The 13,178-nt window shown below is 39.5% G+C and overlaps 1 protein-coding gene across 1 annotated transcript; it reads left to right on the top strand.

Annotated features, from left to right (window-relative positions):
• Positions 1-513: 513 nt before the first annotated feature.
• On the top strand, positions 514-12,099 carry fbxo33 (F-box protein 33). The gene is made up of 6 exons (XM_084741924.1): positions 514-1,656; positions 4,996-5,106; positions 7,756-7,916; positions 8,022-8,230; positions 9,036-9,333; positions 10,949-12,099. Exons 1-6 carry the CDS (start codon positions 1,208-1,210, stop codon positions 11,212-11,214), a joined length of 1,494 nt encoding a protein of 497 aa, XP_084598050.1. The 5' UTR covers positions 514-1,207; the 3' UTR covers positions 11,215-12,099.
• Positions 12,100-13,178: the final 1,079 nt, after the last annotated feature.

The raw sequence follows: 13,178 nt of genomic DNA, 5'->3' as shown, positions 1-13,178 counted from the left end.
CATCTTATTTTGTATTTTATTATGTATTATATTATTCTATTTGAGCTGCTGCACTATTTTATGTCTCATGTTCAAATTAGATTTTTTCAAACTTATTTTTCCACTTAGCTCTTTAAGGAACCAAATGTAGCCCTTTGATAATTTATGAATATTGAAAAATATAAGTATAAATAAATAACTTCTTCAAATGAGAGAGAGGTTTATTAGTACATTTTTCAGCTATGTCTGTTGTCAAGCATAGAAATATTTATTTTATCAAAAAGTTTTAACTCAGGCTGTTTAAGCAGAGGCAATTTAGTAGAGTCACTGAATGAAAAATTGCTTATTCTTGTACTTTTGTACAAAATGTTCCATTTCTGACTGTGAAAATTACTAAAGTGGAGGGCAAAAAATAAAATGTGCATTGTTTTACATATTTAAATCCCTAACTTTACAGGTCAGACATAGGAAATGTTAAACACTGGCCCCTCAGCACTTAACATTTTTCAAAACTGGCTCTTCTAAATTGCCTGTATGTATACAAGCGATGTGGGAGTGATCCTGACATCTAGGAATTGTTTCACTGTTATACTGAAGAACTCGTCATATGTCATTATTTTGTTAAAACTTAACACTTAATGTTATGTTGAGGTTTTGTTCACCTTCTGTAATGTCTGTAGGGAATGGGGTGTGTACTTGAGGTTGGGTTGTGTCTGGGTGGGAACAAACTCCAAAATAAAGATCACGTGTTGGGTTGAGTTGTTTTTTTTTTTTGTTGTTGTTGTTTTTTACTGCTGGGAAACACCGCCTCCTCGTGGCAAAGTCCAGTATGGCAAAAATAACAGCACTTCAGGACCGAACCATTCACTTGACAACGCCGCGATGCAATTACAGATTAGCTATAATCTGGAGAAAATGTCACTAAACATTAATATGGTTGAATAAATAACAACATAGTTTCACAAAACGAAAATAACGACACGGGTGCCGTTGCAGACAATTTTTAAAAAATAATTCTGCGGATTGTTTTGTTCCCCGTGCAGTGAAAAGCAGTGGTGCGGTCCAATAGTATTGAAGGCAAAGCTTTAAAACGGTTTGTTTTCACCCGAGAGGAAGAAGAAGCGTACGTTGCTGAAATTCGCCGCCGCTGCACCGGTTTTTAAAAAACGGTTATAACATTTTTTTTTATATCTGGTTGGTTTTCTGACAGCAGCTTTCTCAGCTCGCCATGGCTCTGTGCGGGGGTGTCGGAGCCATGGCTTTGCCCAGCGAGCTTATCGTTCACATATTCTCCTTTCTGTCCGACCGAGACAAGCTCCGGGCCTCGGCCGTGTGTTCTCGATGGAGGGAGTGTCTCTTCTACCCCGCGCTGTGGACCGAGCTCAAACTGCGGATAGGTGGTGGTTGTAACGGCCGCGGCGGCGGCTCCAGCGCCGAGGAGACCCCGAGGCTGGAATTCCTCATGCGGAAGTTCGGTTCCTTCGTGCGGGAGCTGCAGCTTGAACTCGCCCCGGTGGAAGGCTACCTTAGTCCCCTGAACAGCGACCCGTCGTCCACCAGGATGGAGCAGCCTCCAGGTCCCGATAATGACCCGCAGCTGTCGGAGCGATGGAGAGACGCCATGGCCACCTATTTGGACCAGGTGTTGTGTGTGTTCACCAGCATACGTAACAACAGGTAACGTTATCGTTACATTTGCTCCAAAATGCCTATATGAGTATTTGTTTTTATTCAACTAATGAAATTGTCATGACACTCCATCCATTTTTTGCAATTTGATTATTTGGTGCGTCGCAGGAAGCTAGCAGCTAGCTAGCTTAGTTAGCTATAAACAAACCCTGACATTAGCAGTTACGTAAGCGGGTCATGTCTTTGCAGTGGCGTTAACGCTAGCAGCCAACGTTGCCTGAATAATGGTGTTCATGTAACAGTATTTTACATAGACATGCGTGAAATGATGGTCCGTATGGTGTATGCTTCAGGGGCAAACGCTCGTCTGCAGTTCTTTTGTTAGCAGTTCCATTTTCAATGTTACATTGGGGTCTTCATACCAATAGATTGGCTACAATGCAGCACTGGTGGTGGCTAGAGAAGGCTTTGTTGGCTGTGACTTGCTGATATCAGCACTGACACACACATATACTGTGCGGTGTATGTGTATTTATATGTACCTCTGGTTGCACACTGGAGGATCTAAGTTAATCATCTGTGTGTTGCATATATAAAATCAAGCCCCTTGACTCATTTATGCTGCGGAAGTTAGTATTCTGTGATTAAGATCCCTGAATTCAGTGCAGAACTTCTGCCTATCAGACCTTCTCTCACATTCTCTATTATTCTCTACGGTCCTTTGTGGTATTGAAATAGTACCCCATCCAAAGCAGCTCATGTCTTAGTTGTGCTGAGGGGGCTGAAACCTTTTCTGTTGTTTGACTTCTTCATTGAGCAGTTTCCAACATTTTCCGTTCAGAAACCTACTGACAAACCTCACCTGTGTCACTGTTTTGGGCTACACACATACTAAGTCTAAAACTTTTCTGTGTTCTAGTGTATTCATGCTGGAAATGTTACACAATCTGGTACAGCCAGATGTCAGTATACATGCTGAATTTGCTCAACTTTGAAATGTTGTGTCAGGCAATGAATTTGGAATTGAGCAGAGGTTGCTGGGGTTGGTGCATGCCTTGTATGATTTCCTGTTGGCACTAAACAATAAAAAGGCAGATTTTTTTTGTATACTAAGGATGTCATGAAGGTAAGTATTTAGTACGTTCTGTAGAGTAACATGTTGTGTGAAAGGTGTATTCTGTGTTGGAACTCAAACAGGAATTTCCACAAGCCCAGTTCAGTCTCTTATTTCCAGACTGCCATTAGTAAACCAGTGATAAAAAGCTTTAGGCCCACTGGGCAAATAAGTATTTTTAGATATATATATAATAAAATATGTATTACTCAGCCAATTATATATTATTTCATTTCTGTTTACCATGTTTATCCATTCAAACTATTGAGCACTAATCAAGACAAATGCCAGGTGCCATAGCTAACTTTTCCTCCCACGTTATCAGTCAAAAGTCAGCATCTTATTAAGCTAGCATTGGTCCAACACAACTGGTACTGGTGTGTGTTCAAATTTAGAGCTGCAACTAATTATTATTTTCTAGATTAATTGTTTATTGTCTGTAAAATGTTTGAAAATAGTGAAAAATGTCCATCATAATTTCTCAAAGTCAAAGGTGATATCTTCTCATGTCTTGTTTTGTCAGTCCAAAACCCAAAGATATTAAATTTAACATAATCATAGAACAGTGAAAAGCAGGAAATTTTAGAGGCTGAAAACAGCAGTTTCTGCCATTTATGCGTGAAGACTTACTTTAAGAAGTAATCGATATCAAATAGTTGGTGATTATTTTTCTGTTGGACTTAAAGTCACAGCTGTACTTCAAACTAATGACAATATATAACTCATTGTTTATTAGTGTGTTTGCATACTAAGTAGCTGCTCACAAGAGTGCTGGTGGTTTCACTGCAGAGACATTTTGTGAAGCTTAGCTCTCAGATGATTTACAGGAAGTGGGCTGCATGAAACCTAATGTACACAGTACCTAGTAGGTTGGCTTATGTCATATGTGGCTGCATGTCACACATGTGGTTGATAATTTTTTCCCACAGCTTACATTGGTGATCTTCCAAACATTACTTTCAAAACAGCTGTAGAAGGTCTGTTGCGATTAGGTGCCCTGCGTCCTCTCTGTTTACCTAGGCTGCTTTTAAAAGCATCAACTTTTGGCATATGGCTGCTTGATTGTTGCCAGGTACCAGATGGTTACTAGGATATAAAGCAGTTTAGCGGTGTAGGCTAGTCATAATTCTGTCGTGATAGGGGGTGACCCAACAATATACAGAGTGAGGGCTTGATTAGATTGCACAAAATGGCTACAGTTTGTTAAAGACGTAACACCCAAACAGTGACAAACACTGACGTTCTTGGCATGGAAAATTATCTTTTAAGTTGACAAACAACATATGTGTGATTTATGGCACAATTCAAATGGAATCAACAAATAATTTGTCTCTTGCCACTGACTACAGTTTATATTTTTTCCAACGTTAGGCCCCATGGTCTTCCCCTAGAAGGGACATGACTTAGGCTCTCTAATCTCCAGACCTAAGGGGAACACTCTTTGTTACGGACCCCAACAAAAATCACATCACCTTTTTTAGATTTGTATCAGTGAAAGTGAAATTCACAGTAAAATTATGACTCATATTGCAGTCACAATATCTGTCAAAGTAATTGCAGTCTGAATTTTCAGCCACACAAATGCACAATGTGTGATAGAACCAGATACACAACTTACTGCAGTAATGACTTTAACAAATATTGACAGAGCTAACAGACAACAGTGAGATCCTTCCTTTTGAGGTTGTTGTGAAATATCTAAGTTTCTCCGTCAAGTCTGTCTGTTAAGAATACTAACACCAATTTAATGGGGTGTTTTTCTTTTTCATGTGATGCAGATGTCTCAGTAATGACTTTAACCTCACACTGGTGTTTTCCCATTGTTAATTTGGAAGAAAATGCCTTGCTAAAACCACTCTTGTTGAAAGTACAATTTTCACATATTACTTTATATTTGCAGTTTTAGTCAGTGCTACTCGCTAAGGTTTGAATGTGATTTGACCACAAGAGAAAATAATCCATCTATTTTTAATGCATTTTGAATACATTTCCTGAAGCTGTCTTGTTAGCATAGATTGATCTACTATAGACCTTTGACAGTGCAGCCATATTGATGTGAAATAGTTGGGTAAATACAGGTGTTACCAGTGATACTAATTAAAAACCTTTCCAGTGAGCCAACATGCACAATTGCAGCACCCTAACTCCATATTACCATATCATTGGTAACACCTGTGTTTACCCCACTAGTTCACGTTAAAATGGCTGTTGTCTGTTAAATACTTTTTGTTTCTTTTCTGCATTTCTAACAGTTTCACTCTCTCTTTCCCTAGAAACCTGCAGAAGCTGAGTCTGTATGGAGACACCTGTATTCTCCAGCAGGAGGGACTGTTGGACAGTTCCAACCTGCACCAAATTCACCAGGGAGACAAGAAGATCAATGAGTGAGCATGGCAACATAACTTCCATTTCTTTTCAGCTGTCAGAACTGATTAAATTCAGAATTTGTTTCCGTCCCTAGAGTTGTTACTTGCATTGTAAATACATTTGACTGTATATAGGACTGGAACATGGCATCATGTTAGTAACTGATTATCACAGAGGATGAATGGACTGAATATTTGTTGTCTTTTTGATATTCTGTGGATGTTTGTGTGGGTTTGGGAGAGTATTATTTACAAAATGGCATTGTTAGCCCCCTTGTTTGGAGTTGGATACCATGTGTCGTGTTTGGTGTTTGAGAATGATAATTAATTTACAAAACTGTCACAAGACAGTTTGGCACACAGCATCACCACATTACAGCACACAGCCTGTCTACATTAAACACACTTACTGTGCGTGACCAGCTTTCTGTCAACAAATGTAGCCTGGAGTGCTCAGCAGCATCAGACTCTAGGGATCACAGTCTCTGGAGAGGAATTATTTCGAGACTGAGAAGTGCAAATGATGATGTACTGTGGCCCTAATAGAACAAGTCTGAGTAAATAAGGCCTGTTGATGTTGTCAGGGTGATCTAAACATGGTCTGGGACACATTAGACTTTGATAAGTCTGATGTTTCTTCCTTAATTGTTGCACTATGTATGTAGATAGTTATATGGTCTGTCAGGTAGGGGTGTCACAATTTCAATATTAAATTGAAAATTGATCAAAATGAGCTTTCAATTTCAAGAATCAAATTAAAAGGCAGAATCTGTAGTTCTCCCAGTCTTTGTTTTTCCTCTCCAACCCCGCCTACTTGCAGCATACAGCACATGTCAGAAGAAAAAAACAGCACTCAAATTCATTGTATCCCACTTGATACCATATAGACTATCTTTTTGAAGAAATATTTGAAAATGTAAATGACAGTTGTCAGGGCATAAAAGCAATGATCTGCTCTGATCTTTATGAATCAAAACTCGATAGTCTAACAGTAGCATAACCATCAGGACAAAAGAAAGATGTTTAAAATCAAATGTCCCATAGATTCGTGGATTTGGAGCACCTTAGTGTCAGGATATTCAATCTCAGGAGCCATTTCAACATACACAGCCCTTTGACTGTCCAGGATGGTATAAAGATTATTGCCAATTTTATAGGCCTTTTCCTTTTGGAATCACAGCACCTCTCATTCATAGCAACCAGTGTGGGCTTGTTCTGAAACAAAGTGGTTGTGAGGTGGGTGGCATCACATGAAAATGTGATCTCAATGCATACCTTCTGAGTCCTGCTTTGGAGACAGGCCTGGAAAATTTGGCACAATTTAGCTTATCTTAGAGTTTTTATGAACCTTTTTATGAATTGGCCAAATGATGTCAAACTGAATGAACTGAAATTCAACTGGATGGTCTAGCAAGGTTACCCTGTGTGTTGAATTAGTGCTTGAATTGAATTATCCAAATTTAAGACCAGAAGAGTTTAATAGAGTGAAATTTTATGTTTTGTATCATAAATCTAAAAAACACATAAATGCATAAAAATACCATCTTTCTCAGTTCTTGTTTTTCTGTTGCACATCTTTCTCTTTGCGCAACTTTATATCTTGGTTTTGATCGAGTTTTCCTTTCTTTACTCAAAAGATTCACTGTGCTGACTGCTTTAGCGGGATGGATTGGCTGTGGGGTGGGGTATGCTCAAGTGAAAGTAATGCAAATACATTAGGTAAAATATATATATAACAAATAGTATGAATGATACAGTGTAGTGGTGCAAAAATTGTGCTTTATTTAAAAAAAAACTAAAGAAACAACGTGTTCATATCTGTACATTAATACATGGCAAGCTAGCTAGGCTAGCCAGTTAGCTTAACATTTAGTGAGGCTAATTTCCAGGTCTTGATCAACATTTCAGTGGTATAATAAATGCATTTAACTTCAACCAGACTGTGCAACATCATGACAATCAAGCTACTGTACTGCATGAATCTTATTGCAGTAATATTGGTATATAATATTATTATTATTATTATTATATAATATTGATTTCTGCACCGGTAACAACAACCTAAACTGACCAGAGAGGACGAGTGTAAAGAGAATGAAGTGGAGACAAACCCAAAATTTCAGAACAAAGGTTTCTGAACATAAATGTCTTTGAATGTGAAGAATTCAAAGCATGAATAAAATATTTAGTTTCTTTTGGGGGGAGGTGTGCCACCCTCAGAGGTAGTGGTAGTTCAAGCTAATGTGTGCTGAGATGGAACTTGTGTGTGCAAGAGAGCAAAGAGATCAACTGCTCTAAGTACTTTTGTAGCTTCTAATTGAATCTCTGCGGTGTTAAGTTTAGTTTCTATCCTGCGTTGCTGTTTTTACCTAAAGGTATCTGTTTTATTTTATTTTTTCCAGTTTCCTTTCATCTGAAAAAGCTAAGCCAAACCAACACATGTATGAAAATGGGGTAATTGAGAGCTGAGGGTTTTTTTGTTTTTGTTTTTTTTTTTTTTTGGTATGTGTGTGAGGATAAAATTTGTCTTAGACTTGATTTGAATTGGCATAAATGGCTCTCACCACTGCAATTAAACTTGAAGGAAGCCGTAATCAAGCTGGTAAAGTGAATTTAATCCAATTCTCCTCATCCCTCTTTTCATTACCCTTCCCCTGTGCTCTGCAGAATCCAGCAGTTGTTCATGGAGTTATTGTCGAACAGCAGGCAGCTGAGGTGGTTGTCTTGTAGCTTCATGCTGGGTCTTGTGACTCCTTGCTCTTTAGCCTGCCTGTCAAATCCTTCAGCTGAGACCCTGCAGCACCTCAGTTTACTGGACCACCAGCTGGGTATGTCCTGGAAGAATCTATTTGTCTTTAAATGTGTAAATACAACTTAAAAAAATTGGATTATATCAGTTTAAATCCGTGACACCTCTCCTGAATGTTCCTCAGGTCCCCTCATCTCACCATCAGAGTTGGATCGTCTGTCTAATCTTCATTCTCTGGCGCTGGATTTCTCTGATTTGACGTCTGAGCTTTGTGGTCTGCTGGCATCTCCACGCCGAACTCCACTGCATCGCCTCTCCCTGCTGCTCAACGGTGCGGCTCTTGAGTTCAAACCATTAGAAGGGACAGCAACAGAGGACGATTGGAAGGCGCTGGTAAATTTTGTTTCTCGGTCAAAAGATTCCAAGCCATGCTTTGGCTCTGTTTGATGAAAATGATGCCACTTTAACTATTGATTAGTCTACAGATTAATTTCACAATCAAATTTCAGTCTATAAAAGATTCTTTACTTGCTTTACTTACTTGAAGCGTGAACCAGCAAACATTTGACATTTTTGCTCGAAAAATGACTGAAACAGTTGTAAAATTAGTTTGGAATTAATTTTATTTTGATTAGGGCTGCACAATTAATCGCAATATTTTTGAAATCAAAAAATCCCAAAACCAGAACTAAATCGCATTTTTTTGAAAAATATGTGCGAAAACAGCATTATGACAAAGTACTCTAAGTGCTGCAGTGATACACTGGCCTTCAGATGAAAGAAAATATGGTTGTTTAGTACAGGCTAGGGCTGCAACAATTAATCAGTTATTATATTAATTGCCAACTATTGTGATAATTGATTAATCCATTTAATCGATTTTCTAAGAAAATGTTAGAATTCTCTGATTTCAGCTTTTTAAATGTGAATATGTTTTGTTACCAGCGGCTGCTGGTTCAATTCCCAAATGTGGCTGCATGTCATCCCCCCTCTCTCGCCCCCTTTCCTGTCATATAAAATCCCCAAAAATAATATTTAAAAAAAAATAATAATAATAATAATGACTGTTTCACCAAATCATGCAGCCCTAATTTTAATCGATTAATCAGCTAATTGCTGCAGACCTATTACATAGCCACCGCTGCTTCCAGCTTTGAGTAAGTGCAAGTATCAGTCAGATTTACCTCTTCCTCCCCAGGTTCGTGTGAGTGCCAACCTGCGAGTGTACATCATGGCCCTAGAGGTTGACAGCTTGGAGCTCCTCAGGGTTCTAAAGCCCAGCCTGCCTCTGGAGCGCCTCCATGTTGACAGTTACAATACACTGGTGTCTGACGCTACATTGGAGCTCATCTCTCAGCAGTACAACAAAACGCTGACTCACTTCCTGCTCCTGAGGGATGACCCCGACTTTCCCGACCTCAGTGTCAACCGGAATGAAGACCCACTGGTCCTCTTGGCATGGAGATGTACTCAGCTGGCTGTACTGGTGATACATGGTGAGTTCAGTTCGTTATTGCCTGGATGTACAGTGTAGGACCAACCGTATGATGACAAACACAAGTGGTTGTAATGTTTACATACTGTATAGTGCATATTGGCTCAGGCTTTGGACTGCTTCTTGATGTTAATACTATGAAACATTACTTCAAAAATTACCAGAGAGAGAGAGAGAGGAGATGACATGCGGCAAATGGGCTACATAATAATATTACCTGACTTATTACTTGGCATCAAAAGTAATAACATTGCTTGTTACATTACTTTTGTACTTTGTTGGTGGACTTGTTGCTCCCCAAAGTTGAACTGCTGATCCAGTGAACTGTTAACAACCAGAGAGCTTTTGTTGTTAGCTGTCCAGATGTCAGCTGTGGTGGGAGCAAAGTCGACCTCTCCAAGTGTGGCCTTCAAATTAGATTCCATCACCACAGATTTTCTCTCGAGGAGCCAAACAAGCTCAAAATAATGACAGTACTCCCATCCGTGGAAAGTATGCCTCTCTCCCTCTCCCTCATTCTCCATTCTTCATTTAGCTTTTTGGCTAACAGTTGTCATGACTTGCGCTGACCGTCTGCATGAACATGTCATCAAAAGACAACCTTCCTAGGTCAAAAGGCAATTCTGTAAGTTAGACTTACTAGAAATAGTAACTAAAATATAATTACTCTTTTGGCAGTTGGTAATCCCTTGTACTACTCATTACCGGAAAAGTATATATAAATATTACAGTAATATATTGCTTGACACTTGGATAGCAGTGCAAGGAGCTGCATACACAACACAAAACTATTATCACATTCTAAAGCTGTCATGCAAACAGTTGTTCATTTACACATTCAGCAGACACAGAGCAACATAAGGACTGATAAGGACTGTTGTGTTTCTGGCTACCTGATGCATTTAAGCCCCCTATTCTCTCAGATCTCTTTTGCTCTCCAGGAACAACTGATACAAAGTTAGTGACTAATTTGTGAGCATTTAGCAGCTACTCATCAAAATATTGTTCTGTCTGATCTTTGGTGGCATTCAGGTAACATACAGTAGGTTTCTTTTCACTGAAAACCACTTCCTGCTATGCTTACAATCAAAGCTGATTAGAGCGAGACCAGCCATTTAAGTTGCTGGCAGAAAAATACCAGAACAATGAACCGAGAGAAGCCAAAGCCATTGAGTGGTTATAATTTGTGGATTTGTCACAATGAGAGTCTTCTTTAACTTTTCATCCAGTGGCAATGTGAAACTAATGATTACAGCCATCTTGAAGCTTGCATGATGTCTGTGGGAGAGCAGCTTCCTGTGTGGGGAACAAAATCTCAAACATTAAGAGATTTGCTTAGTTTGTCTAGATACTATTGCAATATTTCTGTTTTGTCAGTGTGTTCAGTAACTGCTTGTCCTACAGGTGTTGTAAAGAATTAGGTCAAAGTTCCATCTGGCTAACTATGTGAGAAACTGCAGGAATCCTAGTTACTGTAAATTAGCAACCATATGTGTTTTTCTCATTCTGTTATTATTTGTACATGGAGTGCAAAGCTGTATGACATTTTCTTTATTTATATATTGATAATATTAACAAGATTAGACCAGTTTCCCTGAACTTGCCTCTCTCTGTAGGTTACACTGTGTGGTCCCATAACTTGGTGGCCATCTCTCGCCTGCGGGGCTCTAGTCTTCGCGTCCTGACCGTCTCTGAGGAGAGCATCGACTTCGACCCGGACCAGTCAGTGTGCATGGAGGGCGACCCAGTCCATAACCTGGTCAAGGAGGTTTCCCTGGGCCTCGGCCGCGTCTGGCACCCCTGCCTGGATTCCAGCCTGGTCTTGTCCGAACCCACTCAGCACTTCCACCGCGAGCTGCACGCCTTCAGCATGGGCATGTAGGCAGGGACGGCAAATCCAACACATCACAGCTTAAACTGTGTCAAGACCAGGCCAGACCAACCAAGTTCAAGTCAACTCAGACCTGTGTTACCAGGCCAAAACCAGACCTAAATTAAAAATTTTCTTAAAACAATCTCTGAATTACATTATGTGAACTTTGTGAGCTGATTGCTTTTATTTTACTTTTATTTTTTTATTTTTTGGGATTTTCTTTCACAAGGGTTTTAGCACACAATAAGTCATTCCAATTTCAAAATGAAACCCAGTTTCGTATATTTGTCTCTTGATTATCCAGTTAACCAGTAACTTGGAAAAACGGATTCAATCTTTTGAAGTTTAAAATACATTTTCCAATTAAGGCTACCCAATGAAACCAGATATTCTAATGAAAAGTTGATATTCCTACAGTTTGAAGTCTGTGATCTTTGACCACAGACAGGACTTGAATCATGACCACCTTTAATTTGTCTGCTGAAATGGGTCCTTCTGCTGCTTCAAACACCCTCTGATCTGGCATGGCACAGCCTGGTCTGGTCTTGATCAACAAGTGTTCAGAGCTCGATGTCTCTCCTTCACCATAATAACCTCCAGAGCCTCTATATGATGTAACTTTGATTTGTTTTTTTGTTTTTTTCTATTTTTTCTTTCTTTTTTTTTTTTTTTAATTGACCGCTTTTCATCTCTCCCTGCTCTGTGTATAATCTTGTTTTCCTGTGTGGTGGTTCCCTTGCCTGTATAGGCTTTGTGTGTATTTAAATACAGATATATTATTATCCTGCTCACCGCTAGAACAGGACAGGCAGGCGGGTTGAGTAAAGGACCGGCAGGATTTATGGGGGGAATGTGTGTTCCGACAAAAGCTACTGGCTTCAGTTGTGAAAGTAATTTGCTTTTCTGTTTGTTTGTTTGTTTGTTTGTTTTTTTCAATACTTTGCTCTATGTCGGTCTGTCTGTCTGCTCCACTCTAGCAAAAGCTGGAGTTTGTAAACTAACCGATCAATCACTTCCTTGGTAAGACAACCTTAGCTGCTTCTGTTGTTGCTCTCTGAAAGAGCATGTTGTGCACTTGTCCACCAGTTTGAGAACCTTGCCAGCAGGGTGGGAATCGCCACTGTAATGTGGCAGACTATGGCAGGTGCTCATCACTTTTAATTAAGTTTTCAGCAGCAGCCATGTCAGTGTGCTATGACTGAGATTTATTGTAAAGTGAGCGGCATTTCAAAGCCAAATGGTTTTATTGAGGATTCTGCACGCGTTATTGATGGTGTTATGGAGATTACTGTTACATGCTTGCAGCACTTCCCACCCTGCTCACTTGTCGACTTTTTGGGAAAACCTCACTGGTCGATTTAAATAGGGAGCCGCGTCTTCCGACCAACATTCAGAGCCAAACTCTCTAAGATTCAGCCCGTCACAGTACAACGCACCCCTCCTCTGTTCTGTTTTGATCTGTAGTGAGCTGGTTATAAATCTTTGCATCTTTTTTCTATATTCAGGGTGAATATAGCTGCCTTTGCTCTCCACAAGCGATCAAGAGTTTCTGACTAATGTTGCTGGTTCCAGAGCCCTTTTGTATGAAAATGTCAAGGCAAAGAAAAGAACAGGAGTGTGCGTCATAATATGAAGGGCTCTGAGATTTAAAACTCATCAAATACTTGTGCATTAATCTTAAGAGAAGACAGGTTTTCATTCCATAATGCCATATATATATATATTAATAATAATGGATAATGTGAATCCATGTTTTGAGAAATCTCTGTGACTACTTCCAAGTTCATGGTGAGGCCATGCTAAAACAACAGCAGTATTCTGTACGCACAGCTTCCTAAGGTTTTGCAGTCACTCCAGCAATTTTGTAGGCAGGAACTAGTTTTTCCTCAATGTTGGATTTCTTGTTTTGGAGTAAAACATGATAAAGAACAGGGAAAAGAAAAGGATGTACTGAATGTAACTTAACTCTCATT

The sequence above is a fragment of the Lutjanus erythropterus genome, chromosome 18, assembly GCF_056507025.1.
Source record: "Lutjanus erythropterus isolate fLutEry1 chromosome 18, fLutEry1.hap2, whole genome shotgun sequence".
Taxonomy (NCBI): domain Eukaryota; kingdom Metazoa; phylum Chordata; class Actinopteri; order Lutjaniformes; family Lutjanidae; genus Lutjanus; species Lutjanus erythropterus.
This window is presented reverse-complemented; position numbering and strand designations above follow the sequence as displayed.

Bases quoted from the DNA above. Each gene is read 5' to 3' on its own strand.
- fbxo33 (XM_084741924.1), top strand. From the start codon at position 1,208: ATGGCTCTGTGCGGGGGTGTCGGAGCCATGGCTTTGCCCAGCGAGCTT. The intron at 5,107-7,755 runs GTGAGCATGGCA...TGTGCTCTGCAG, and splicing joins GGAGACAAGAAGATCAATGA to AATCCAGCAGTTGTTCATGG. The intron at 7,917-8,021 runs GTATGTCCTGGA...AATGTTCCTCAG, and splicing joins TTTACTGGACCACCAGCTGG to GTCCCCTCATCTCACCATCA.